General features: G+C 39.0%; 1 protein-coding gene and 1 pseudogene across 1 annotated transcript in view; both read right to left on the bottom strand.

Moving 5' to 3' along the window:
• The window catches only part of NLGN4Y (neuroligin 4, Y-linked), a 321,596-nt gene that overhangs the window by 217,390 nt on the left and 77,374 nt on the right, over nt 1–26,832 (bottom strand). The window contains 1 exon segment of the mRNA NM_001145058.1: nt 20,781–21,325. Coding sequence (NP_001138530.1) covers nt 20,781–21,252 — 472 coding nt within the window. The 5' untranslated portion in view covers nt 21,253–21,325.
• On the bottom strand, nt 6,093–7,378 carry LOC144338894 (acylglycerol kinase, mitochondrial pseudogene; annotated as a pseudogene).

The raw sequence follows: 26,832 nt of genomic DNA, 5'->3' as shown, positions 1-26,832 counted from the left end.
ATTAAGCTCATCTGAGAGCTCCAGGTAGAGTTGACTGCCCTGTTTTCCTCCAACAACTTGAATTCATCCCTCCTTTATTCATCCTTGCCCCAGCACAGCATTGTTGCTCACTATAGGTCCCCAATTCCTCAAGACAGCCTTTCAGACATGTGGATGAGCAGCTAGCACATTTGACTCACTGAGTGATAAGCAGATGCTGTGAATTCTCCTAAGATAGTAAAAATGCAGAGAGAAGGGCATTCATTGTGTCAAAAGCAGCAGCTGCATTTTGAATATGGTAAGTTTGAAATATCTTTAAGGTTGTTCTGTTTGTATGGAGACTGGGGGAGAAACAGAGATTGAGATGTAGAAACAGATCATCACCACAATTATTACTATTATCACCAAAACTATCATCACAATAATTGTTATCTTCATTGCTGTCATCATGACCATCACCATCATCATCAGCAGCAGCAGCTCCATCATTAGGTCATAATCACTGTAACTTTCACTATACTCATCACCATCACTACCATCACCATCATCATCATCATATCACCTTCACCATCCTCATCACCAACATCATCAAAATCGCCCTCACTTTTACCATCCTCATCAACCATATTATCATCATCATCACAATCATCACCATCCTCCTCCTCATCATAATCATCTAGTAGTAGTAGTGTATAATTGTGTATATTTTTCATCGTTTGATTGGTTGTGTTCTTTGGGTGCTGGGTTGATAGTGTTTTGTTTAAACGGATTTGATTTTAAAGATCTACAACTAATAATTCCTTTTTGTCCATCTGTTAATTAATTCAATACAGAAATACTTTGCAACTATTTCGTCTCAGAGGTTACTTCAGGAAGTTATCTTGCATAAACCATATAAGCAATGGTCTTAAAAAGAGCCTTTTATCATTTTTTTTTCCTAATTGGTTTTTAATGGTGGAAAGGATAATCTGTTTATATTTGGTTTAAAAAATATTTCAGGGCCAGGCATGGTGGCTCATGCCTGTAATCCCAGCATTTTCGGTGGCCGAGGTGTGTGGGTCACAAGGTCAGGAGATCGAGACCATCCTGGCTAACACGGTGAAACCCTGTCTCTACTAAAAAAAATACAAAAAAATTAGCCAGGTGTGGTGGCGGGCATCTGTAATCCCAGCTACTCGGGAGTCTAAGACAGGAGAATGGCATGAACCCGGGAGGCGGAGCTTGCAGTGAGCTGAGATCAGGCCAGTGCCCTCCAGCCAGGGCAACAGAGCTTTTTTTTTGTTTTTGTTTTTGTTTTTGTTTTTTTTGAGATTCCGTCTCAAAATTGATATATGCATGTATATATCCACAATGGATATATACATGTAAAATTTTTGCCATCAATACCACCTACAAGGCCACTCCAGTTCAAATTGTTAAGACCTATCCTCAGACTTTGTGAGTAACTGGAAGCCTGGATAGAGCCCAGGAATCTGCATTTGGAAAAATTCATAGCCAGTTTGAGAACCATTGCTGTATATCACGGGACTTCTGTACTCTTCTATTTATGTCTACATGGTAATTTAGAAAATCTCCACGTGACTTCATGAAGCTAGTCCTTTACATCAGGGGTCAGAACACTTTTTAAAATAAAGAGTAAGGTTGTATATATTGTAGGCTTTGCAGGTCACATAGTCTCCTTTGCAACTACTCAACTTTGCCTTTGTAGTGTGAAAACAGTAACAGATACTACGTAAATAAATGGGTGTATTTGTGTTCCATTAAACTCTTTGGCAAAAACAGACAGAAAGTGTGATAGATTTAGTCTATGGGCTATGCTGTCCACCCTTGCTTCCCATTTCTAAAAGGAGATCAGACCCCCTTTTAGATAAATAACTGTCATGGTCGAGCTTCTCAGTTTTTGTTAGAGCACATATATCAATGTATTCTCTCTAGCTCCACTGGTGACTGAAGGATGTGCTCTGAAATTCACTGACCATACAGAGACTACACTTCAGACATTTCAGGCTTCAAATTCACCGTCATTCAGTTTTGTAAACAACACTTAGATAAGAGAATCGATATTGTCAGGCTCTAGACTTCAGCTTTGAACACTCTCCTCCTTCTGTCTGAAATGACCTTCCTCCCAGCAATTTGGTCAGTTACTCATTCGTCAAATTTCCCCTTACTGCATTTTCACTCTCTCAGTCTGGGATACATACTCCTCCCAGGTGTTCTCATATATCCCCAGCTTTCTGCATAATTGCAATGATTATACTAAATATACTAAATTATACTAAATTATACAACTAAATTCCAGTTAGTTGTGCAGTTTCCCCTATATAGCTTGCAAGGAAAGTGATAGGATGACATTTAGCAAAGTGGCCTGAAAATTAGAACAGGCTCAATAAATATTCACTGAGTGAATAAATGAATAAACTATATGTTTGCTAATGCCTGGGGCCCTTATGGAAGCAAACATTAACAAACAACCCAGTGACACTTAATGTAATTAAGGATATAGTGGTGCCTCCTTGGACTTACAAGGTTGCACAAGAATTGAAGACGAGGTTTTATCACCAGCTTGAGAACTCATTCACAGCATAATCTCACAAAGAAGTCCACTGCAGAAAAAGCAGAAAGAGCAGAAAAAGGAGGCTGACTGAGTACGACCTCCTTTGCTTTTTGCAGAATTTCTTGAGAAAAAACTGGAAGTTCTTTTATCAGCCATTTGCCTAATGTTCTACAATGAAACTCTTTCCAAATTTCCACTGTGCTAAAGGCTTAGACTGAAATTTGTCCAAATTCATTTTCATGTTCACCAGACAAATTCCCCAAACTGGCTTATTCTTCAGTAAACCCAACCTTCCAGTTAGAACTCTTAAAAGAGATGCCAGGCACAGCATATTACACCCAGTGCAAAAGAGCCTAATTCATTTGAAGTCATATTTCCCATCTCGCTTTAAATCTCAGGCTATCTCTAATTTGCCACCAGCTGACAGCTTCCAAACCCAGGAGTGTCCCAGGAGGATGACTCCCAACCTAGAACTGCCTGTATAACATTATAATAGAAATATCCTCATCTGTTCCTGTCATTTTATTTCTATGTGTCACTAAGAGATACAGCTGTTTACAAACCAACAACAGCAACTCATACACAAGTTTTCTCGTTTCTGAATATCCAAGTTCTTTTTAGGTGAAAAAGAAAAATATCCTAGGTAAGATTTTTCCCCCAAGCTAGTCTCTTCCATGAAGCACCCATGCCTTTCTTTCTTCTTTGGGAGTATTTGTAGTATGAGCAATGACAATGGACATTAATGAGTTTTGCTTGCCCAGCATTCAGTTTTCCTCTGGGGAGCAATCTTACTGGGGAGCAATCTTACTTGCATCTACCTAGAGCCCACTGGACCCACCCAATCTCTTCTCAACTCTAGGAAGAGATTCTAAGTGTCTCTTCAATCTAAGTTTCAATCTAAGTGTCTCTTTCAATCTAAGTGTCTCTTTTCACTGGATACAGACACTGGTTGGTATGCAACTAAAATTAGGCCAATATGCATAGTTCCCAGGCCAATATGCTTCTCTGAGAAAACAGTGACATACTAGGATGTGCTGTTGACTGCCTACCATCACACAAAGACAGCGTCTCTGAGAAAGCCAAAAGAAGAAACATGGCACCAAAGTGCCAGGTTCCTAACGGCAATGATTAGACCACAGAACAATATTTTCTAAACTAAATGTACTGCTAGTAAAGGGAGTCTGAAAAATCTCTTCTTTTCCCTTAAGTCAATTTAACCAGAATTTCTTTCACTTGCCAACTAACTGTTCCTAAGGTTGCAAAATCTCAAAATATATATCCCTCCAATAGAGACATATGTATGTAGAAGCTGGGTTACAATCTGTCTAACTTTTGAAATCCATGTCTTTTTTTAGACAGAAGATTTTTCTTTGTCTCCCAGGCACACAGCTGCAGTGAACTATGATTGCAGTGGTGCTATCATAGCTCACTGCAGCCTCAACCTCCTGGCCTCAAGCAATTCTACCACTGAGCCTCCGAAGTAGCTGTGATTACAGGTGCAAATTATTGTACTCAGCTGAAATCCACTTTTTGCATATTATGCCACAGTTATTGACCACTTTCTAATAAGTAATCACAAATTTAACAGCTTCAAACAATGAATTTACTTTATCAAAGTTTTTGCTTATCAGGAATCCAGGCACTAGTTCAGTTGGATCCACTGCTTCAAAGTCTCTTACTGATGAAAATGTTGGCCTGAGCTGGGGTCTCATTTTAAAGCTGAAAGAGGAAGATTCACTTACAGGCTTGTTTGCAGGGTTCAATGCCCTAGGGAATGCTGGACTGAATGCCTCTGTTCCTTGCCAGCTGTTGTACAGAGGCAGTTGTCAGTTTCTTGACACGTGCACCTGTTCAACATGGTTGCTCGTTTCATCAAAGCATGGAAACCAAGAACGCAACAGAAAGGGTATGCTAGCAAAACAATTTATATGCTTATATAACATAATTATGGAAGTGGTGTTCCATTATCTCTATCATATTCCATGAGATAGAAGCAAATCTTATTTCCTCCCTATACTTAAAGAGGAGGGAGTTACACAAAGGCAGTGTCTTTTACTTGGTAAAATGTCAGCCTTGGGAGACTGGAATTCAAGACCTACTTCCCTAGTGGACAGAGGAAATAGGACACAGCCTAAAGGTTAAAAATGTGTCAGAAGAGCTTTCCACAGACAGAGCAATTGGTACTGAGAGAGTATTTTAGGAACCAGAAATGCAGACTCTTCTGGCTTCTGGCATTCTTAGGCAACATATGTACGCAGAATATATCTAATCCAGACTGCATGCATTTCTGGGGTTTTGTAACTAATTACCACAAACTTGGTGACTGGAAACAACAAAAATTTATAGTCTCTCACTGTTCTGGGGCAAAGTCCAAAATTAAGATGATTCCTTCTAGAGGCTCTGAAGAAAAATCTATTTCATGCTTTTGACTTGGATTGTGCTTCATGCTTCCAACTTGCATTGTGCTTCATGCTTCATGCTTCTGCTCTTAGTTCCTGGTAGTTTCCAACAGTGCTCCCTAGCTTAGGGATGAATCACTTCAATCTTTACTTCCATCCCCACATGGTGTTTTCCTCATTTCTGTCTTTGTTGTTGTGTCTCTTCATCTTATTTTTTTTTATATATAACAGTTTTTATTTTAAAATACCAATATTTAGGTGACAACAGCAAATACAAACTTTGTCAACTATTTAACTTCCCATGAAAAAGTTTAGATGTCAACTTAGATGGGTGAGGGGAGGGGACACATGATTTTTCAAAATACTTCTGGGGGGCACATGTGCAAAATACTTTGTGGATCACTGCTTTAAAACACTATTTCTCCAACTGCATTGAGGAACAACTTACAGAATCACCTGGAAAGGGTGGCCAACTTTTTAAAAATGCAGATTCCTGGGCTCCATCCCCAAAATGGGTTATTAGGTTTGGGGTGGACTCCGAATAAATCAATTTTCAACATGTACCCCAGGTGGCTTTCATGAAAACCATTTAGAAAGCACTACTTAAAAAAATAAAAAAATAAAAACTAGCATTTTACAGTATTGTAGCAAAGGTTGAAGAGGGAAAAAACCTCATATACATTTCTGGACTGAGGATACAACTGATATAAAAGCTAAACAGGAGCCAGAGCTCACATAGCAGCACTCGTGGAGGAGCCTAAAAATAGGAAAAAGTCACTAGGGAAGGAAGGTACTTTCCCCAAATTCCTAACATGGTCAAAGGATAGAACCAGAAAGGAAGGGCCCAGGCAGCCTAAGCCTACACTGTGGGCTCTCCACTGTGGTTGCACTTTGGGAGAAAACAGAAGAAAGTTCTTTTCCATCTTGAACCAGTCTGAGGGAAGTCCATATTTAGGAGGGTCAACCATCACACCAAAATAAAACATGCCCTAACATAACCTGATTGCAAAGCAGGTGACAGAGTATGCTTTAGGAAGCACTGCTGGAGGAGGCCAGAGGGTACTTGCCGTGAAAAACCCCTTGGGACATTCTGACAACACTGTTGGGATGGTTGAGGCATCTGTTTCCTTTTGGTCCTACCGTTGGCTTAAAGTGTAGTCTCAGAGCACTTGTCTTCTGCCTGCTCTCTGGGAGGGGCTTGCCAGTATCTATTCTCTCTTCCTAGGATCACAGAAAAACTGAAGCTTCCTGGCAAGCAGTTTCACCTCCACAGGCTTTACTTCACACTTCTCACTGTCAATGCCAAAAGGCCACCCTGCTCCCTCAGCAACAAGCAAAGTGCATTGGTTGGCTTGGAGACATTCTGTGCCCTCAGTGTGCAGCTTGGGGTTTCAAACCTTTCGAGTTCCTATAGTTATAAAGTCTCCTTTGCTGATGGTGTCTGGTTCAATGCAGATGTTCATAAAATCTTTGTTCAACAGGTCAAGCTGAGTGTTCTGTGTTGTGATGGACAGTTCAATGGTGGACAACTGCACATCTTTCCAGACCTCTGGACTCACATCTTGGGAAACGGCATCCTCTAGTTGTGCCCAGTAAGATGCACACTTTGTAATATTCTCCTGTAGAAAGAAGGACTTTGTACAGGGTTCTATTCTGGTTCACTGGGAGGTCACTCTGTAGGTCCCATGTGTGAAATAGAGGCCTGGTGAGTTGGAAGCCACTCTTTGAGAGTGCTGAAAAAGTGAGCTGCTTTGATTTTTAAAGGCCCAAGATATTAGTACTTGCTAACTTTGATGCCAGCATCCGTGAAAGGTCCCCATCAAAGGCCAGTCGCTGCAAACACAGGCTGTTCCTTATCACCCTGGATCTGCAAGACATGAAGTGGAACTGTCTCTCCTTTCACAATGGCAAATGTGGCAACAGTAATATGTTGGACTTTGTTTCCATGTTCAGCAAAGATGGTATGACTCAAACTACTCGTCCCTCCCAGTGGAATAAATCCAACAGGAATCTTACTGAAGGGAGCCTCATGTGTTCTTTGAAGAACTCCAGTAACAACCTCCTTCAGCATCCCATCTCCTGCAACAATGATCACATCTGTTTTTAACATCAGTTTCAGGAGTTCCTTGGCTTGTCCCTCATAATCTGCCTTAACAATATACACATCCATCCTGGATAGATGTAAAATCAGGGCAGCATTTTTTTCAAATCTAGTAATGGCTTTGCCTTTGCAAGCTGCAGGATTGAGAAAAACAGTTGCCTTCTTCACTTGTGCATTTGGAGAAATGAGTTGATTGCCAAACACCTGAGCTTCTTGATAGGCTTATCTCCTTAGTAGGTTATCATAGTGTTTTCTATACAGCCAATGACATCCCCAGGTCAGGAGGAAGAGCCCAGCTGTGGTTTTCTTCCAATGATTTCAAAGTGTTTTGAGGAATACCATCATCTTCCAGAGATTTGCCGGGCTGGTCCCACGCATGGCTCTGCCTTTCCTATGTGTGTCTCTTCTTACAAGGACACTAATCATATTGGATTTAGGATCTTCCCCTACACAGTATGAACTCATCTTACCTTGATTGCATTTGCAGAAACCCTATTTCCAAATAAGGTGAACTTCCTAGGAACCAGGTGTTAAGATATCAACATAACTTTTTTTGAGACACACAATTCAACTGTAACACAAGTCAACTCAAAACCCATCCAAGAGAAAACTTTATTACTGATGATGTGGTCTGTCAAAGTTTTTAAAACACAGATTCTAACCTATGCTCCACAGTCTTAAAATAACTGTAAAATCTCAAAGAAATTGATCCTTCTCAAGTTAGGAACTCACAATACCTTTTCATGGCTACTCAAATTTAGATAATGATGATGTAACCATCATCATTCTGATGATGTTTTGGATGATAATGATAATGATGATGATAATGATGATGAAAGTATCTATGAGACCTTAAGTTGAATAAAATGCAAAAGGAAGATCACTTTATCCTAAGTCTTAGAATAAGCTTTCCCTAATGATGAACTCAGTTATTTTCCAACCTATGAACTTTAATTTCTTGGAAATGATTCATTCTGCATTCAATTAAATTACAGCTGACTGCATCTAAAAATAGGCAATCCAAATGCCCATCGATGATAGATTAGATAAAGAAAATGTGGCATATATACACTGTGGAATACTGTTCAGCCATAAAGAAGGATAATTTCATGTCCTTTGCAGGGACATGGATGAAGCTGGAAACCATCATTCTCAGCAAACTAACACAGGAACAGAAAAGCAAACACTGCCTGTTCTCACTCACAAGTGGGAATTGAACAATGAGAACACATGGACACAGGGAGAGGAACATGCCACACTGAAGCCTTTCAGCGTGTGGGGGACTGTGGGAAGGAGAGCATTAGAGCAAATACCTAATGTAGATGACGGGTGGATGGGTGCAGCAAACCACCATGTCACGTGTATACCCATGTAACAAACCTGCATTCTCTGTACATGGATCCCAGAACTTAAAGTATTAAGACAAAAAAAAAAAGTTAGAAAAAAAAAAAAAAGAAAGAAAGAAAAAGTACACAGGGATAAACAGGTTGCTAAGGCTGAGCAGTCTAATACTATACAGTAGATACATATGGTAGTTTACATTTAAATGGAAATTAGTTGCACTTAAATGAAACACAAATATTTCTTAACCCCCCCCCCCCCCCACACACACACAAATAGGCAACCAGCTGCTTTCTCAAAACTAAAAACCAATTAGCTTATTGGTCATTCTATCACACTTGTATGCTGACTTCTCTCCTTGTAACACCTCAGGGACTGGGCATTTCAGGGAAACATGCAGTAAAGAGAATCCCAGCTTGGCTGCCAGTTGTATTCACCATCTGCAGGAAAAAGCTGAGCTTCAGCAGCAAATGGCTTTGCCTTGCTATATGCTGACAGTTTGTCATAGGAAATGGAAGTATCCTATTTTCTTTTAATTTCTAAAGCATATTATAAAATATATTGCTTTTAAAATGTTACAAAAACATGTGGCTTCCAGCTCAAAATATACAAGCCAAGAGTTTAATGCATTTTCCAAAAAATAAAAATAAAAAAAAATCACATAAACTCTGGGTGTATTCATAACATATAATGTGATGCATGAGAACAAATGCTTGACACTGAGGAGGACGCCTGCAAAAGACTAACTGGAAGGAATAAAAAAACATGTTTTCTAAGACTTTTAAAACTATATATTAGAAGAGGAAGGTAACAATCAAAATTGCTTCATCTCTGTGAGAGTGCTCAGGTAAACATCACTAACCTTTCCCTTTCTTTTTTTATTATACTTTTAATTCTACATTACATGTGCAGAACATGCAGTTTTATTACACAGATATACATGTGCCCTGGTGGTTTGCTGCACCCATCAACCCATCACTTACATTAGGTATTTCTCCTAATGTTGTCCCTCCCCTAGTCCCCCACTCCATAATGAAGAGAAAAAGCTTCAAACATCTTTATTGTTCAGGTTCAAAAAAAATAAAAATAAAAATAGGTGGTGGCCTGGCACTACTAGTTCATTTGTTTCATATAATAAAGTATATAATTCATTCTTTTATCTCAAAAATGCTCTGGGTCTTCAACACATTGACCATCTACTGTGGATGGCAGATTTGTAAAATCATAATTCAATTCAGCTTCTAGAACTTAGGAAAGGATAGTTCATCTCTTCTTAGAGTGCCAAAAGTTTAACATGAACATGGAAATAGTATAAGGTAAGAGAGTTTTGATTAAATTACCCCAAAAGCTCCTACTCCTTGGAAGATGTTTTCATTCTGTGATTACAATCTAAGTTGATTCTATCGTTTATGTTCTCATACATTTCTAATATTATATTTAATATACCAAAATCTCCTCTGATAAAACAGTCAAAAGTGTAAAGTGCAAAGATCCCTGCAGAATGTGCAGTGGTGTAATTTGTTCTCATTATTATCTGATTTAACTCAAAATTAAATAATTCATTAACATTTTAATATTCTTGAGAAAGCTGAAGTTTTTTTAGGCTTAATTTTCTATTTTTAAATTTAAACATTTTAGAAACATGCAAAGTATAACTTGATTTCACTGATTTCATACTAGCTATCTGAATTAATATATCTCAAATATAAAATTATGAAAGGATTTTGCTACATTAGAAATTTTGGGGAGCCTGAAAGCTTTTGTGTTAATGATTTAAATACCAGGTCACAAAAAGTATTTTTGAATTTGGTAAGGACAAAGCCTCATGTTCTTTGATTTAACCTTATTGTGTAGTCTGCTAAGAAGAAAAAAATATGCATTACAATACATTTGGATGGAACTGCACTTATGAATCCTGCAATGTCACAATGTAACAATGTAAAAATACTAAAGTGAGTACTTTACATGTTAAATTACAACATCATTGCACGTTGCCCTCCTCCAGTTTTGTCATAGTTTTATCTCTCCTTTCTCCCCAGTTTTGCATCTTTTATGTCTCTGTGCAGCTAAAGAAGCAATAAACAAGAACCTCAGTTTTAGGAAACATAGCATTTCCCCACTGCACAACCATGTGTTTACACTCTGTATATTCATCGCAAGACTGAATGAAAATCTTTCTGTCAAGGATCCTCCATAGAACACATCCACGTTTGGCCAGGTGTGGTAGTTCACACCTGTAATTCCAGCACTTTGGGAGGCTGAGGTGGGTGGATCGCCTGAGGTCAGAAGTTCGAGACCAGCCAGGCCAACATGGTGAAACCCCATCTCTACAAAAAATACAAAAATTAGCAGGGTGTAGTGGCAGGTGCCTGTAGTCACAGTTACTCAGGAGGCTGAGGCAGGAGAATCACTTGAACCCAGGAGATGGAGGTTGCAGTGAGCCGAGATCATGACATTGCACTCCAGGCATCAAGAGTGAGACTCTGTCTCAAAAAAAAAAAAAAAAAAAAAAAAAGGAAAAGAAAGAAAAGAAAAGAAAACATCAACTTTCATGTTTGCCGCCATTGTCTTTTCCCTGAAATGCTAAAGCAGTCGCTGAAGATTTTGTGCCTTTTATGGAATGTTGGTTTAATTGGGTCACATATAAATGGGACTTTCACATTCACTTTTCCAGCAGTGGGTTTAGGGGTTAGATCTCCCCATATACCCACTTACACTCACCTAAGGCCTTGTCTATGCTAATTGCTAATAATGACTTATTTATTAATAATTTTTAAGTAAGCTACCTAAAATGTCTCTAAAGATAACAAGTAATGGAAAAGAGACAAAAACATCCAAAGAATATACACTGGGAGTAGGAGATCAATAATATCATTGGCCTAACTGGAGGCCAAAGTCCATATGCTACAGGCAGATAAGATGTTAGGCGAATAGCAGATGTTCCCTTGTTGAGTTAATGATTATATCATAAAAGACAGAGAGGGGAGTAGAACGTAGCTAAAGATAAACTTTTTAAGAAAAAAAAAAGGGAGTATTCATGAACCTGGAATTTTCATATCTTGTTGAAACCCACCCGAAGATCTCCTTTGCCTGAGACAAATCAATGCCTGCTGTGTTCTTTCTTTCTGATGGCAACAGGGACTTTCCCAAAGACAAACCTGAGGAGTGTGCAGACAACTTGCACAGAGAACCAAGAGGATATCTGACTTGAAGGAGACTTCGAGATGTTTGGGGTTTTAGGGAGGAAGAGGCTGTAGAGTGGTTTACATGTTTTATTAGTTGGCATTTCCAAGAAAACTGTAACAAATTTGATCTTAAATGAATTACGGATACTTTTCCTATGGGTTTCCTTCAACACCATTCACACACACATAGACACACACACACACACACAAATACACACACACACACACATACACCACAGACCACATACCAATGCTTGCCTTCACCATTAAAAGTCATCAGCAGATATGTAAAATCTAACAGGGAAATGTTTTTCCTTTGTTTTTTTTTTAGATAAAAGGTCTCATGTGTCACCCAGGCTGGAGTGCCCATTGTGGTCTTGGCTCACTGCAGCCTTGATCTCCTAGCCTCAAGTGATCCTACCACCTCAGCCCCCCAAGTAGCTAGGACTACAGGCCAGTGCCACCATGTGCAGCTATTTTTTTTTTTTTTTTGGTAGGGACAGGGTTTTGTCATGTTGCCCAGGCTGGCCTAAACTCCTGAGCTCAAGCAATCCCCCCACCAAGGCTCCCAAAGTACTGGGATTATAGGACCAAGCCACCACTTTCTAATTTGTGGAAACCTGGACCTGCTTCTCTGAATCTCAATACAGAACGTTAGATTGAAATAATAAGGTGGAGACTACACTGTCTCATCTTTGTTGTATTTTACCAGTAGCTATTCCACAGATAGGTCACTCTTTCGGAGTCTTTCTCTTTGATTCCCTTGCCTTAAACTGACTATGTGATTTAGGAGGGTCTAATTTACTTATTGAGCACAGACGTTTTGATCTCACAAACTCTCTGTGACTCTGAAATCTGGAGCTCACAACTACTCAATTTCTCTTTGTTTTCACTGCAGTTTGGCTGTGATTGCACCAAGTAAAGAGATGCTTAAATATAAAGAGAAAATGTTAAACTGAGTCATTTTGTAAACAGCCTGGTTTAGGAAAACCAAAAAACAAACTAGGAAGGTAGGACCTACTCTCAACAAGGGTTTCCAGTACTTCATTCAGGCAGGGAATCTTGCAATGAAAGATAAAGTCGTTGGATTAACATTCAATTAATATGACATTAAAGTTCAAAGAATACACTAATCTTTTCTCTTTTATAATTATTTCCTATATAGTTGTTTGCTCCCAAATCACTATGGTTCTAAATAAAAAATCAGAGGATTGATAATCATATTACTCTTATTTTTAATAGTTGATGACACTAAATATTTAAAAGCTTAAATGGATTGGTTAGGCCAGGCATGGTGGCTCACACCTGTAATCCCAGCACTCTGGGAAGCCGAGGTGGGCAGATCACCTGAGGTCAGAATTTCGAGACAAGCCTGGCCAACACAGTGAAACCCCATCTCTACTAAAAATACAAAAATTTGCTGGGCGTGGTGGCGGATGCCTGTAGTCCCAGCTACACAGGAGGCAGGAGAATCTCTTGAACCTGAGAGATGGAGGTTGTGGACATTGCACCACACTGCACTCCAACTTGGGCAACAGAGCAAAACTATGTCTCCAAAATAAAAAATAAATAAACAATAAATAGCTTGGCTAAATTACTATGGAAAATAAATAACAGTATTTAAATCAGCAATATTAAATGACAAAAATTAGACTACAACATCTTAGGAAGCAAGACTCCACAAATAAATAATGAGCTAATTGTTTTAAATGGCCAAATATTCCAATGGACTAGGCACACCTAAAGTTTCTATCTCTGACAATTTCTAAGAAAAAAATTCTTATGACATGCAGTATGTGAAAATTTGATTATATATTCTAGGTAATCTGTTCAAATTATGACAAGAATCAAAATTGCAATTTGAATTGAATTAGAATTCACATACTGGAAAATTATGTATGTGATGGAAAATGTTCTTGGTTAGGAAAAGCTATTTCTTAATTATTCAAACAGGCACAATTCATACTATCAAATAGTAGTATTCAAAACACACATAATTTCCAAGCACAGATTACCTGTGCTTTCAAAAAATACTAAATACTTTTCAGTTAATCTGTGTCAGGGAGACCCTTATTTAATAATCTTTCATAATTATCTTTACTGGCAAGCTATGTCTACACAATGTCAAACATCCAACTACCAGATGAAAATTGGAGTAATTTAGTAATTGTCACCAATTGTATGTTGATGTTGATTGGTTAAAACATCGCTCTCACTCTGTTAACATAGTTTTCATTTTTCACCTAGATTTTGTGACTATATGCATACAATTGGACTTTGTGTGTCTAGACAAGAGAAAGAAAATTAATTTCTCTTTAATCTCACACACGAAGAGTAGTTTTATTGCCATTTGACGGTTTCAGATAATTTTCAAAAAAGTTATTCTAATCCTTTCATGGTGATTAATTTATCTAATTCACATATGCTCAAAATCCATTTGATAACAGGAGCTCAAAAAGAGTAAAGTTACAAATAAAGCAGAATGATAATAATGGGCTCTTTTAACCAAAATGTTACTCTTCTTGAAATTCCCATTTGTTAAAACCACAGTAGAAACCACCAGAAATGACGGGCTGTTGGTCTTATTTCTTAAGCTTACCACTCCATTACAATAAACTGTTATGTCACAGATGATCAACATTTATTATGCCTGGATTACCATTCATTCCAGACCCATTATACACATGTTATTTCGCTGAAATTTTCAAGTTCTGTTTTCTATTATTAATGATGTTGCACTAACATCAGATTACAGGTGCTTGTGTGTGCTGGATACTAAGCATTCTATATGGATTAAAACCTTAAACCTCTCAGCTGCCCCTATTTTAGACATGAGGCCACTGTGGCCCATGCAAGCTGAGTCACTTGCCCATAATGATCGATCTGCCAAGGAATAAACTGTCATTCCAATTCCAGCAAACAAGTTTTGGCTGGCAGAGTAAACAAAGTGTACGTTCAAAAGGTCAGAGAACCATTTTGCCCAGAAGTGACCACAGCTTAAGTTGTAGCCAGAAGGAGTGGAGTGCTCAGAAGATTTTGTCAGCAGTGTTTGTAAGTAGGAAAATACAAAATGTAAAGCTGCAGCCACCATCACAAGTGAAACTCTATGGAGACAGATGAGGAAATAACAATTTGGGTACTTCGTTATAAGTCATTCAAAGCCATCTTCTCTGGAAATCTGTTATAGCTGTCTGAAAAAAAAGAAAAATTAAATGACCCTTTATTACTTTCCTGTGTCAAAACAGTGTATCTTTTGAATATGCTATTTAGGACAATTTACCATGGGACTATATTAACCTGATGCAAAATGTCAAATTTGCAGAATGTCCCTGACTGTGGTGGCTCATGTCTGTAATCCCAGAATTCTGGAGTCTGAGATGGTAGGATCACTTGAGGCTAGGATCTCCAGACCAGCCTGGGCAACATGGGAAGGCTGCAACTCTTTAAAAAATATAAAAACTTGCCGGTCATGGTGGCTGAAAATTGTAATGCAAATCTAATAGGGGATTTTTTTTTTCATTGTTTCTTTGTGGATCACTTGAGGTCAGGAGTTTGAGACCAGCCTGACTAACATGGTGAAATCCCATCTCTACAAAAACTAGCTGGGTATGGTGGTGCATGCTTGTAATCCCAGCTACTCAGGAGGCCGAGGCAAGAGAATCACTTCATCATGGAAGGCAGAGGTTGCTGTGAGTAGAGATCACACCATCGCACTCCTGCCTGGACAACAAGAGCAAAACTCCTTCTCAAAAAAAAAAAAAAAAAAAATATATATATATATATATATATATATATATATATATATATATATATATATTCCACCATTTTCTAATTTGTGGGAACCTGGACATGACATGCTTCTTCTCTGAAGCTTAATATAGTACCAGTCTGTAGTCCCAGACACTCAGGAGGTTGAAGTGGTAGAATCACTGTGCCTAGGAGTTTGAGGCTGCAGTGAGCTATGACTGTGCCACTGCACTATAGCCTGGGCAACAATGCAAGATCCAGCTCAGAGACAAATAACTATCACTGAAATTTTAGAAGGGAAATTTTTTAAATATCTGGCAAATATCTGCCCTAAAAGAATAATCTGTATAGTCTCCTTGGCATTCTTGAGGAAGGCAAAAACTCTAAGTGCCCAAGAGTGTTTTCAACTAGAAATTATTGGAAGTAGAATCCCAGAATGGAGATGGGGTCAGAAGGCTAGAAACCTAACAACTTCAGTGACTCTGAACTTTGTTTTCAGAGTAATACTTCATTATGAATTTCAAATAATATCACAAATCTCCACAAACTTAATAAGCTTGGAACAATACACATTTACTCTTTTATAGTTTCTTCAGAGTTTCTTCTACGGAGCAAAGGTTTCTTCCACAGAGCAAAGGTTTCTTCCAAAGGTAGAGTTTCTTCCACGGGTCACAGTTTCTTCCATGGGGATAGAATCAAGGTGTCAGCAGGGCTGTTGGGCTCCTTTCTGGAAGCTCTAAGGAAGAATCAGTTTCCTTATCTCTTCTAGCTTCTAAAGGCTGTTGCCTACATTCCTTGATCCTGGCTCTCATACTCAAAGCCAGCAATGTCCAGGTATCTCTCTCACACACTGTGTTACTCTACTCCAACTCTAATCTCCTTTTGAGCCACACAGGAGGGTCTCTGTTAATATACTGTGCTCAATCAGATAACCAAGGATAATTCTCTCTATTGGAAGGTCTGCTGATTAGGAAACAGAATTCCATCTACAATCTTAATCACCTTTGCCATTTGAAGTAAGTATTTAAAGCAGAATATTGAAGAAGTCAGGTGCCATGCCTAGTAACCTATTCCCAGGTTCCAGGAATGAGGGGTGAAGGCAGGAGGGAGGCCATGCACATCTCTCAAGGACCATGATTCTTCTGCCTATAAGTACCTATCTCTCAAAATTAGAAATGCTTGTATCTCTTGTAATCTCAGTCTCTAAGGCTTGCCTGGCATATAAATGTTCCTCAAAAACATTTTGGACAGGGAAGTGAAGTAGTGCCTACTCATTCCAGACACCTTGTGGTGAGAACTGTCCTTCTCCCCCTGCCAACTTGTATGCCCAAGAGCAGCCTAGTTTTATCTCTTCTTACTGTTGAGCCAAATGAGCCAATCAAAACTAGAGCCAGGGATTTTTACTATGGAATTATGGAACTTTGTCCCTCACTGGTGGTATTGAGAAAAACAAAATACATCTAATGAAAACTGCAGAGAACCCATTTACATGCCATGTAAAGCAAGTCTATTTCCAGAAAGAAGCAAAGAAACAGACATAAGATTGATGATGTCCTTAGATTCATTGCTTCCAGGTGACTCCAAAGTCTAGCTGCATATCTGCCTTTCTCCCAATCTGATTTCTCGACCTTTGCAGTAAGTTTGGATATCTCACAACCCTTCTAATAAATTTCGATTTTTCCCTCAATGCCAGATTGAGGCTAGGTTATTTTCTATCAGCTGGATACAGTCCAACACCCCTTGACTAATGCAGAAATGCCGGAAAAGTGTGTAAGACTTCCTGAAAAGATGGGAGATACTCAAGGATGAAAATCATACTATAAATTATATCTTGAATTAGATCCAGTGCTGTCTATAAGAGAAGTGAATTCAATTCTTGTGTGTGAAAACACTAGCAAAACTATTTGACTTTCTAGTTTCTTTCCCTGTTGTTCATCTGCCACCCTTTCATCGTAAGTAGCTTGTCCACCCCACAAATTGCCATGGTCAGCAGCTCTGGATAACATAAAAACATTTATGGTTCCAGTCCAAAGGCTTCTGCCAGTAATCCCAGAATTTGGCAGGCCAAGGTGAGAGAGCACTTGAGCCCAAGACCAGCCAGAGCAACATAGCGACACCCTATTTCTACAAAATAATAAAATGATATATATTAGCCAGGTGTGGCGGAGTGTATCTGTAGTCCCAGCTACTCAGAAAGCTGAGATGGAAGAATTCTCTGAGCCCAGGAAGTCAAGACTGCAGTGAGCTATGATTGCACTATTGCACTTCAGCCTGGGTGACAGAATGAGACCCTGTCTCTAAAAAAAAAATAAATAATAAATAAAAGAGCTTTTATGGTATGGCACTGACAGAAACAGCACATGGTAAAGCAGAGCTTCTGTTACCATGCCACACTTAACACCTAAGTAGTAGTAACAGCAACGATTGGCATGTAGCTGCTTAACATAGATTTGTGTGTTCTAATGTTCCACTCATCAGATCCTAACAGATGAATCCCTTCTATAGCCCAAATATTCTTCAGGACACAGTTCAACAATTTACAGCTTCCATCCAGATTTCCTCAAAACAAAACTTGTCCCTGAACTGTCACAGAACTTTCTTCGTTCCTTCACTAGGATGCTATGGCTTATTATCTACCTCTATGTTTACTAACTATCCAAATTTCTGCAGGTCAATGTCCATGTCATGTCTGTTTACATTTCATCACAAAGCTCCAAGTTTCACTGAATAGGTCCTAAATCAATAATCGTGGCATGTTTACTTAAGTAATAGAATTCAAAGTCTCAGGTTTCATCCTGGGGAAAAAGACGACACAGACACCTTGCATTCAATCGTCTGCTCTTTTTAAAATATCTTCCTTTTTCAATTGTATTGCTAGAAAAAAAAAGAATTTAAGGTCTCTAGAAATTATAATGGCATTTGCTGTTATCCTACAATGGAAGAGACAATGATAGTGACTTTCTTTTCTGTTTTTCTTTTTTTGAGACAGTGTCTCACTATGCAACGAAGACTAGAGTGCAGTGGTATAATCTTGAGTCACTGAAACCTCCTTCTGCCTCTCAGGTTCAAGCAATTCCCCTGCCTCAGCCTCCTGAGTAGCGCAGATTACAGGCATGAACCACCACACCCAGCTAATTTTGTGTACTTTTGTCAAAGAAGAGGTTTCAGCATATTGGCCAGGCTAGTCAGAAACTCCTGACCTCAAGTGATCCACCCACCTCGGCCTCCTAAACATTAGAGGTATTAGCCACCTCGCTTGGGCAATAATGACTTTCATTTATATTTTTCTTTATATTTCCCAGTGTTTTTAGTCCCATGATGAAGAATGGAAGGGCTCCTTGCACCTGAAATCTTTCAAGAATAAGACCTTAAGATGTATGTCCAGGGATACAGAGAAATAGTACAGGTGTAGGTCACTCAGGAAGTAGTTCCTTGGCTCTGTCCATTCCTCAAGGCAACCTGGACTTGCTTATGGCTTTTTCTCCTCCAAGTTTTATATTTAATACAACATCTTGTCTGAGCAAGTACTTCTAAATGTGTCTTTTTATTTTTCCCTTACTTTTTAACCTCACTTCTAACAATACCAAAGGTTCTCATTAAAATCCTGAAGTGTTTCCATAGATTGCCTTTCTGTGTTCAGTCTCCTTGGTGATCAAGAGAAATCTCAAATTGTAGTGCCATCCGCTCATGTATGAACTGACATAAACTTAGTATGTGAGACTGGAACTTCTCAGCTTGACTTTCATAACTTATGTTTAATCAAGCTACCAAGCCATATTCTGCATTGCTTCCTCAAAAGACCCCCATCTTTTTCTCTGGTTCTTTCTCTCTGTCTCTCTGACACATGTAGACACAAACACACACTTTCTCTCTCTCAAACACACACACACACACACACACACAGAGCATGCAGATTCGGTCTCCAACTGTTCCTTGTCAACAACGTCCCATGTGTCCCACTAGAGCTTCTGACTGGCTGGACTGATTTTGATCTTATTTGAGCACCTATCAAAAGGTTAAATATGTAATTTAAGTTAATTAATTAACCTGTCATCTAGACAGCAAAGAGAAATTTATAATCTATAAAATTTAAATAAAGAAATTGGTAAGGTATCGCTAATTACAAATATAGAAATTTGTAATTAGTTATGAAGACTCAAGACTAAACTTAGTAGATCATGATGACAATTTCAATGAAAAGACTCACCTTCAGCAAGACCTGATTTATTTTAAAGGGAATTGTAAAAAATACTGCTTTCTAAAGAAAAATAATTTATGTTTCATAAAACTATTGTACTACAAAGAAATTGCCAAAACTTTTTCTCATTCAAGTTATTTCTTAAATTTAAAGATAAATACTTACCTGAAATAAAGTCCCATTTTTGCATTTTTAAATATATCTACACATTTTATGAAAGCAGAAATGTAGAAATTTTAGCAGTTCTGATCAAGGCAGAAAGACAAAGCTAAGCAAAAAAAGTAGAGATTCTGAGTGGTCAGAGCAGAATTCTGAATTCCAAATAATAATATTACTATCTATCCTGCTAAATAAAAGCACTGATACGAATTGAGATACTGCCTAAGAGAAAGTCTTTGGAGAGAATCAGCATGATGCCAACATTTCAATATGTTGTTGTGAATGCAGAGTTCATTCACTTAGTGAATGACCCATAATTAAACTTCAGTTGACTATTCTTCCTAGGAAATCTGAATTTGAAAACTATATACACATAAAGCTGTTCATGTTTTATTAGCATTGGGTTAACATATTAAATGTTATTGTGTTTACAGACTTTCATTGGTGTTTTATAGAAAAAAGAGGAAATTTTTAAAAACACAAACACATTAGTCTCTAATGTAGCTAGAATCATCTGACTATATTTTATCATTTGATTGTAGTGGGTACTGGAAAAAAACAAAGTGCAAATTTACATTAAGAAAATGGATTCTAAACAATGAAATACAACCATTGTATGAACTACCTCTTGCTTATATATTTAAAAAAATAAAGTTTTTCTTTGAAAACTCAAGGTGCTAATATCTCAAGTCATTATGGCATAAAGAACTATTTTCTCTATCTTTCAGTTTGTAAACTAGAACATGAGAGTGTCCTTAATTCTATTATTTTTCTACAGATTCATTCCTTTACAGATGATTCAGGTATAACATGCAACAATATATGCTCATATTAATTTTCATCTGCAAATAAAACTATAAAACATTAATTAGGCAATATATGAAAATAATTAAAGTCGCTATCGATAGTTTTGTCCATCCAGTAGATGGTCCAATATATACAAGTGGAACACAGGGTAAGCTGCTGCAAGAACCGCATTTGGAATATGAAAAATAAATTAAAATAAAATAAACAGGTTATAGAAAAGATCATGCACGAGACACTATAAAACCCTCCTGGCAAATGTCTCTACACCCTGTGCAAGAGGCATTGTTTTCTGTTCCAATGAGGTACTCACCATCTTCCGTGGGCACGTAAATGTTTAAGTAAAGGCAGTCTTCATTTTGATCTTGAACATAGGTCATCAAAGTATCCAAATTGAGGGTAAACCAGATGGGCAGCATGTCATGCAATAAGAATCTCTCATCCAGGTGCTGAGGGCACACAGCAGCAAACTGAGTAGCATTTCGGATGCCAGTCCAGGAGGATGGGGATTCTGGGGGCTGAAACCGCCTCTCCCCAGTGGGGGGTGAGGCATAGGGGACCCCTAAGTACTGCTCCACTGGACCCAAGATCTCACTGGGTAACGGTGTTTTCAGGCCCCTGATTTTGCCATAATTTGTGTTGACAACTGGATACTGTGCTTGGCTGTCAATGAGGGTGAACTTGATGGCAAGAGCAGTTATCCAAAAGATGACATTGGAGTTTAACATGACACAGACGGAGGTGAAAAACAAAGGGAGCCATAGCAGTCCCCGGGGCCGCGACATGGTTCAAATCCACATCCACATCCGAAGCTGTATCAGTGAGGTGGCTCCAAGGAGACAAAGTTCAGAGGCGAGCCTGCAAAGAGACAAGGTTTTCAAAAACTCCAATGCAACCTAAAGGAGTAAGAAAGCAGACAAGAATAATGAAGCCACACAATGACCACCTAGAACACTGCCTGGCTCTTCCATGAAACCCTCAACATCTCTCTATGAAATTCCTATTCATTTGTATAGGAATGTGTATAGTGCCATCTCCATATAGTCAGAAATAGCAAAAACATCACTTGTCTTTATTTTTTAATTTTTTTTGGAGATGGTGTCTTGCTATATTGCCAAAGCTGCAGGGCAGTGATGCTGTCACAGCTCACTGCAGCCTCCAACTCCTGGGCTAAAGCCATCCTCCCACCTCAGCCTCCTGAGTAGCTGGGACTACAAGCATGCACCAGTATGTCCAGGAGATTCATTGGATTTTTTGCAGACATAGGTGTCCCTATGTTATCCAGGCTGGCCTAAAGAGATCCTCATCAATCAAACTTTCAAAGTGTTGGGATTATAGGCGTGAGTCACCATGCCTAGTGTCTATCACTTTTCTTAATTCGGGCTGTACATCCTATCACCAGGAACAATGCCTGACATTTGGAAAATACTCAGCACGTCTGTGTTGAATGAACAAACAGATGTTCAAGAATTATACAGGTTATGCAGGTGATAATAAGGACATCTACCAATTTCACTATTGTTTACCAGATTGGTTATCAAACTTGGGTACTCCCAAAATAACTTTTTATCAAATGTTTAAGGCAACTTTCACTTTTTCGTAAGAGGATATGCCTGCAGATCTAAAAGTTTTCAAGTAGGAGTAAAACAGAAGCATCTATTCAGGCCAATTCATCATCATGATGTGGAGATTTATCATGCCACTAGGGGAAAATCACCAAATAAATGAGTACAGTCTTTGGACACGAATTTTCCTTGTTCTAGTCAAGTTCATATATATATATATTTATGCTACATATTTCACTGTTTTGAATCTCAGTTTCTTGGAAAAAAGAACTGTACAAGATGGTGCATTTCAAGTACATGCTGCAGTGCTGGTTTCTTGAAGACTTCTATCACAATTGAAAGTGTTGATGCAATTATCCTGACTTTCCAGTAAGCCACTGCATGCCTGAGAGGGTATCGTCATCACCCTGTAGCCCATTTAAAAAAGCTGAGGCTACATTTAAGTTACTTTCTCACTGAGCCTGGAGTCAACTTTTAAAGGTTCACCACTTCAATTTGTCTCTACATGAATAATATGACTATCGCTAGAGAAATCGCTGCTCCTGTGACAATAAAAGAATGCTGTCCAGCAATGGACAGTATGTTAAATGATCTTCTAGGGACAGAAAACATTTCACTAGGTGTCACAAGAAGGGTGCATTTAGAGTGTTCGTCATCTCAAAGTATGCAAATGTGTTTCCGAGGAATTTGTGGGTTATTCAGAGCATTTACATCGGAAATAGTTATCCATTTCATTTAAGTAATCAGTTGAACAGAATACATCACATGGCTTGTTTTATAATGAAACATATTGGAACTGGATCTATCACAGAATAATAATACCTTGGGGGGAAATTCCATAGTACATGACATCCTGGGAAAAGTTCACCAGAGTTGGATGAAAATGCACTGAAAATCTGGATTGTAACTTTGAAAGTGACAAGTAGCATCTCACCACATGACTGATTCAAGTGTTTGCTTCTATCTCTGAATTCTACTGTAGACAACATTTGGATGTCTGCCATACAGCAATCCCATTTCTGAATAATTAAGAGACAGACAAGAAAAACAAAAAGGTGATGTCGTGTTTGTTTGCTTCTTTCCTGAAAGATTTTTAACTAGAGGTAGCTGTTACTTTCAGAACCTTCCCCATGAGAATAGGTGAGATCATCAATTTTTTTTTAAACTTTTATTTTGGCTTCAGGGGTAGCTGTGCAAGTTTGCCATACAGGTAAACTTTTGTCACAGGGGTTAGTTGTACTGATTATTTCATCACCCAGGTACCAGGCCTAGTACCCAATAAATATTTTTCCTAATCCTCTACCTCCTCCCACTGCCCACCCTCCAATATGCTCCTTTTTCTATTGTTTCCTTCTTTGTGTTCATGAGTTCTCATCTTTAGCTCCCACTTAAAAGTGAGAATATGCAGTATTTGGTTTACTGTTTCTGCATTAGTTTGCTAAGGATAATAGCTTCCAGTTCCATCCATGTTCCTGCAAAGGACATAATCTCATTATTTTTTATCACTATTTATGGATATTACATATATCCATGGTATATATAAACCACATTTTCTTTATCCAGTCTGCCATTGATGGGCATTTAGGTTGATTCCATGTCTTTGCTATTGTGAGCAGTGAGGTCATTAACTTGTAATTCAGATAAACCTGTATCCTGGGATGCTATCTGTGTGAACCAAGGGAAGCAAGCCAACCTCTGCAGACTGCTTAAAAAGGTAAAATAGTGTGTCCCACCTGCTTCATGAAATTGTGCAGAGCAGGAAGGGAGCACATATAGGCAAAGGCTGAAGAGCACAGAAGATACCGTCAATGTAGACAACATGCTGCCACGTTCAACACAGACCTGCCAGAAAGACTTCTGGGTGCAGGGACACAAGTTGCTATTAGCTTATTGTTAGTATCAAAAAGGATGGCCGCAGGTCATTGAAATTCTTTAGGCCTCACCTTACCAATCTACTCTTTGACATTTTACATACTATCTAATTTAATCCCACATAGTTATAAATAACTTGGTATTACACACTATCCCAGGTTGGGATTAAATGAGATAGTATGTAACCTCAAAGTATTGCACAGTCACTGAAACAGATAGCTCAAGTGGAATTCAGTGGAAAGTTGTGTTCCCAGGTTTATAAAGTCAGTTTCATAAGGAATTCTAGCCCATGCCTTAAATTCTCAAACTCTATGTGAGTGAGACTATGAGTCACATATTTGTTATACCTGACCCAGTTGTATGGTCAAATCCCTCCCCTGTCTAAATCTATAACCCACAAGGTCCTGATGGGTAGTAAATGATTATAAACTAGCAGCACACAAAGAAGATAGACCCAAGGGCACCTGTACAGTTCCTAAATCTAAGTTAGGCATTCACAATATTCCTAGGTTGAGAGCTATCTTTTTTTATTCCCTCATTTTTTGAAATTTAGCAAATTTGCAAAAAAATGCTATAATCTGAAGTCCAGCATTACAGCATATCAGCACAAATGACAATATGAACCACATGATTCTTTGTTGTGGAGATGCTGCCTCTACATTGTATGGTATTTTGCAGCATCCCCAGTTTCTACTCACTAGATGATGGTGGCCCCTGCACCTCCTACCCAGTTTTAACTACGGAAAATGTCTTCGGACAGTGATAAATGACCCCTGGTGGTCAAAACCACCCACAAGTGAGCATTACTGGTCTAAGCCATCAAGCATAAAATGATAGTGACCGTGCAAGTGATTAAGTATCTGTAGGTACATTTAGAGAATATAATTAGTGCTGCCAGGTATGTGTGTGTGTGTATGTATATGAGTGTGTGTGAAAATATACTAAGATGGAAGATTAGAGAGGATCTGGTGGTATGACCAAATACGAACAGCTCTGTTCTGCAGTTTCCAGTGAGGAAATCAGAAAGCAGGTGATTTCTGCATTTCCAACTGAGGTACTCAGTTCATCTCATTGGAACCGGTTAGATAGTGGATGCATCCCACGGAGGGTGAGAAGAAGCAGAATGGGGCACTGACTCACCCTGGAAGTGCAAGAGGTCAGGTACCTCCCTCCCCAGCAAAGGGAAACCATGAGGGACTGTGATATGCAGCCCAGATACTACACTTTTCCCACGGTTTTTGCAACCCACAGACCAGGAAATTCCCTCAGTGCCTATACCACCAAGGCCCTTGGTTTCAAGCACAAAACTGGTAAGCCATTTGGGCCAACACCAAGCTAGCTGCAGCAGATTTTCTTCATAACCCAGTGAGACAGAACCATTCACTCCTCTGGAATGAGGGCTGAAGCCAGGGAGCCAAGTGGTCTTGTTCAGCAGTTTCCACCCTGATGGTACACAGCAAGCTAAGATCCAATGACCTGAAATTATTGCTGGCAGCACACTACTCTGAAGTTCATCTGAGACACTCAAGCTTGGTTGAGGGAGGGTCATTTGCCATTACTGAGGCTCCAGGAGGAGGTTTTTCCCTTACAAATTAGAAAAGGCAGTCTGGAATTGCGGTAGAACCCACCACAGTGCAGCAAAGCATCTGTGGCCAGACTGCCTCTCTAGATTCCTCCTCACTGGGCAGGGTATGTCTGAAAGAAAAGCAGCAGCACCAGTCAGGGACTTATAGATAAAACACCCAGCTCCCTGAAACAGAGCACCTAGGGAAAACCGCAGCTTCAGATATAGCTTCAGCAGAATTAAACTGCTCTGAGGAGAGCAGTGGATCTCCAGGCACAGCGCATGAGCTATGCTAAGGAAGAGACTGCCTCCTCAGTTGGTTCCCTGACCCCCTTGCCTACTGACTGGGAGACACCTCCCAGGAGGGGTCAACATTTTATACAGGAGAGCTCCATCTGGCATCTGGCATGTGGCCCAATGAAATGAAGCTTCTAGAGGAAGAAGTAGGCAGAAATCTTTGCTGCTCTGCAGCCTCTGCTAGTGATATTCAGGCAAACAGTGTCTGGAGAGGATCTGCAGCAGACCAGCAGAAGATGAGCCTGACTGTTAAAAGGAAACTAACAAACAGAAAGGAATAACATCGATGTCAACAAAAAGGATGCCCACACAAAGCCTCCAGTCAAACGTTATCAGTATCAACAATCAAAGGTAGATAAATTCATGAAGATGAGGAAAAACTAATGCCAAAATGCTAAAACAAACAAACAAACAAAAAAAAAAAACAAAAAAAACCCAGAATGCTTCTTCTCCTCCAAAGGATCACAACTCCTCACTAGCACTGGCCCAAAACTGGATGGAGAAAGTTTGATGAATTGACAGAAGTGGGCTTCAGAAGGTGGGTAATAAAAACTCCTCTGAGCTAAGGGAACATGTTCTAATACATTCAAGGAAGGTAAGAACCTTGATAAACATTTTCAGGAATTGCTAAGTAGAATAACCACTTTAGAGAAGAATATAGATGACATGATGGAGCTGAAAAGCACAGTATGAAAACTTCATGAAGCGTACACAAGTATCAATGACCAAATCAATCTAGAGGAAGAAAGGACATCAGATATTGAAGATCAACTTAATGAAATAATGTGTGAAGACTAGACTAGAGGAAAAAGAATGAAAATGAATGAAAAAAGGCTCCAAGAAGTGACGAGGAGGATGGGACCAAGTTGGAAAACACTCCTTAGGATATTATCCAGAGGAACTTCCCCAACCTAGCAAGTCCTGCCAACATTCAAATTCAGAAAATGCAGAGAATACCACAAAGATACTCCTTGAGAAGAACATTCCTAGACATGTAATAGTCAGATTCACCAAGGTTGTAATGAACGAAAAAAGGTAAAGCAGCCAGAGAGAAAGATCAGGTTACC

This window comes from Macaca mulatta, chromosome Y (assembly GCF_049350105.2).
Source record: "Macaca mulatta isolate MMU2019108-1 chromosome Y, T2T-MMU8v2.0, whole genome shotgun sequence".
NCBI classification, from domain to species: domain Eukaryota; kingdom Metazoa; phylum Chordata; class Mammalia; order Primates; family Cercopithecidae; genus Macaca; species Macaca mulatta.
The sequence above is the reverse complement of the archived record's forward strand: the minus strand, read 5'-3'. Positions and strand labels throughout refer to the sequence as shown.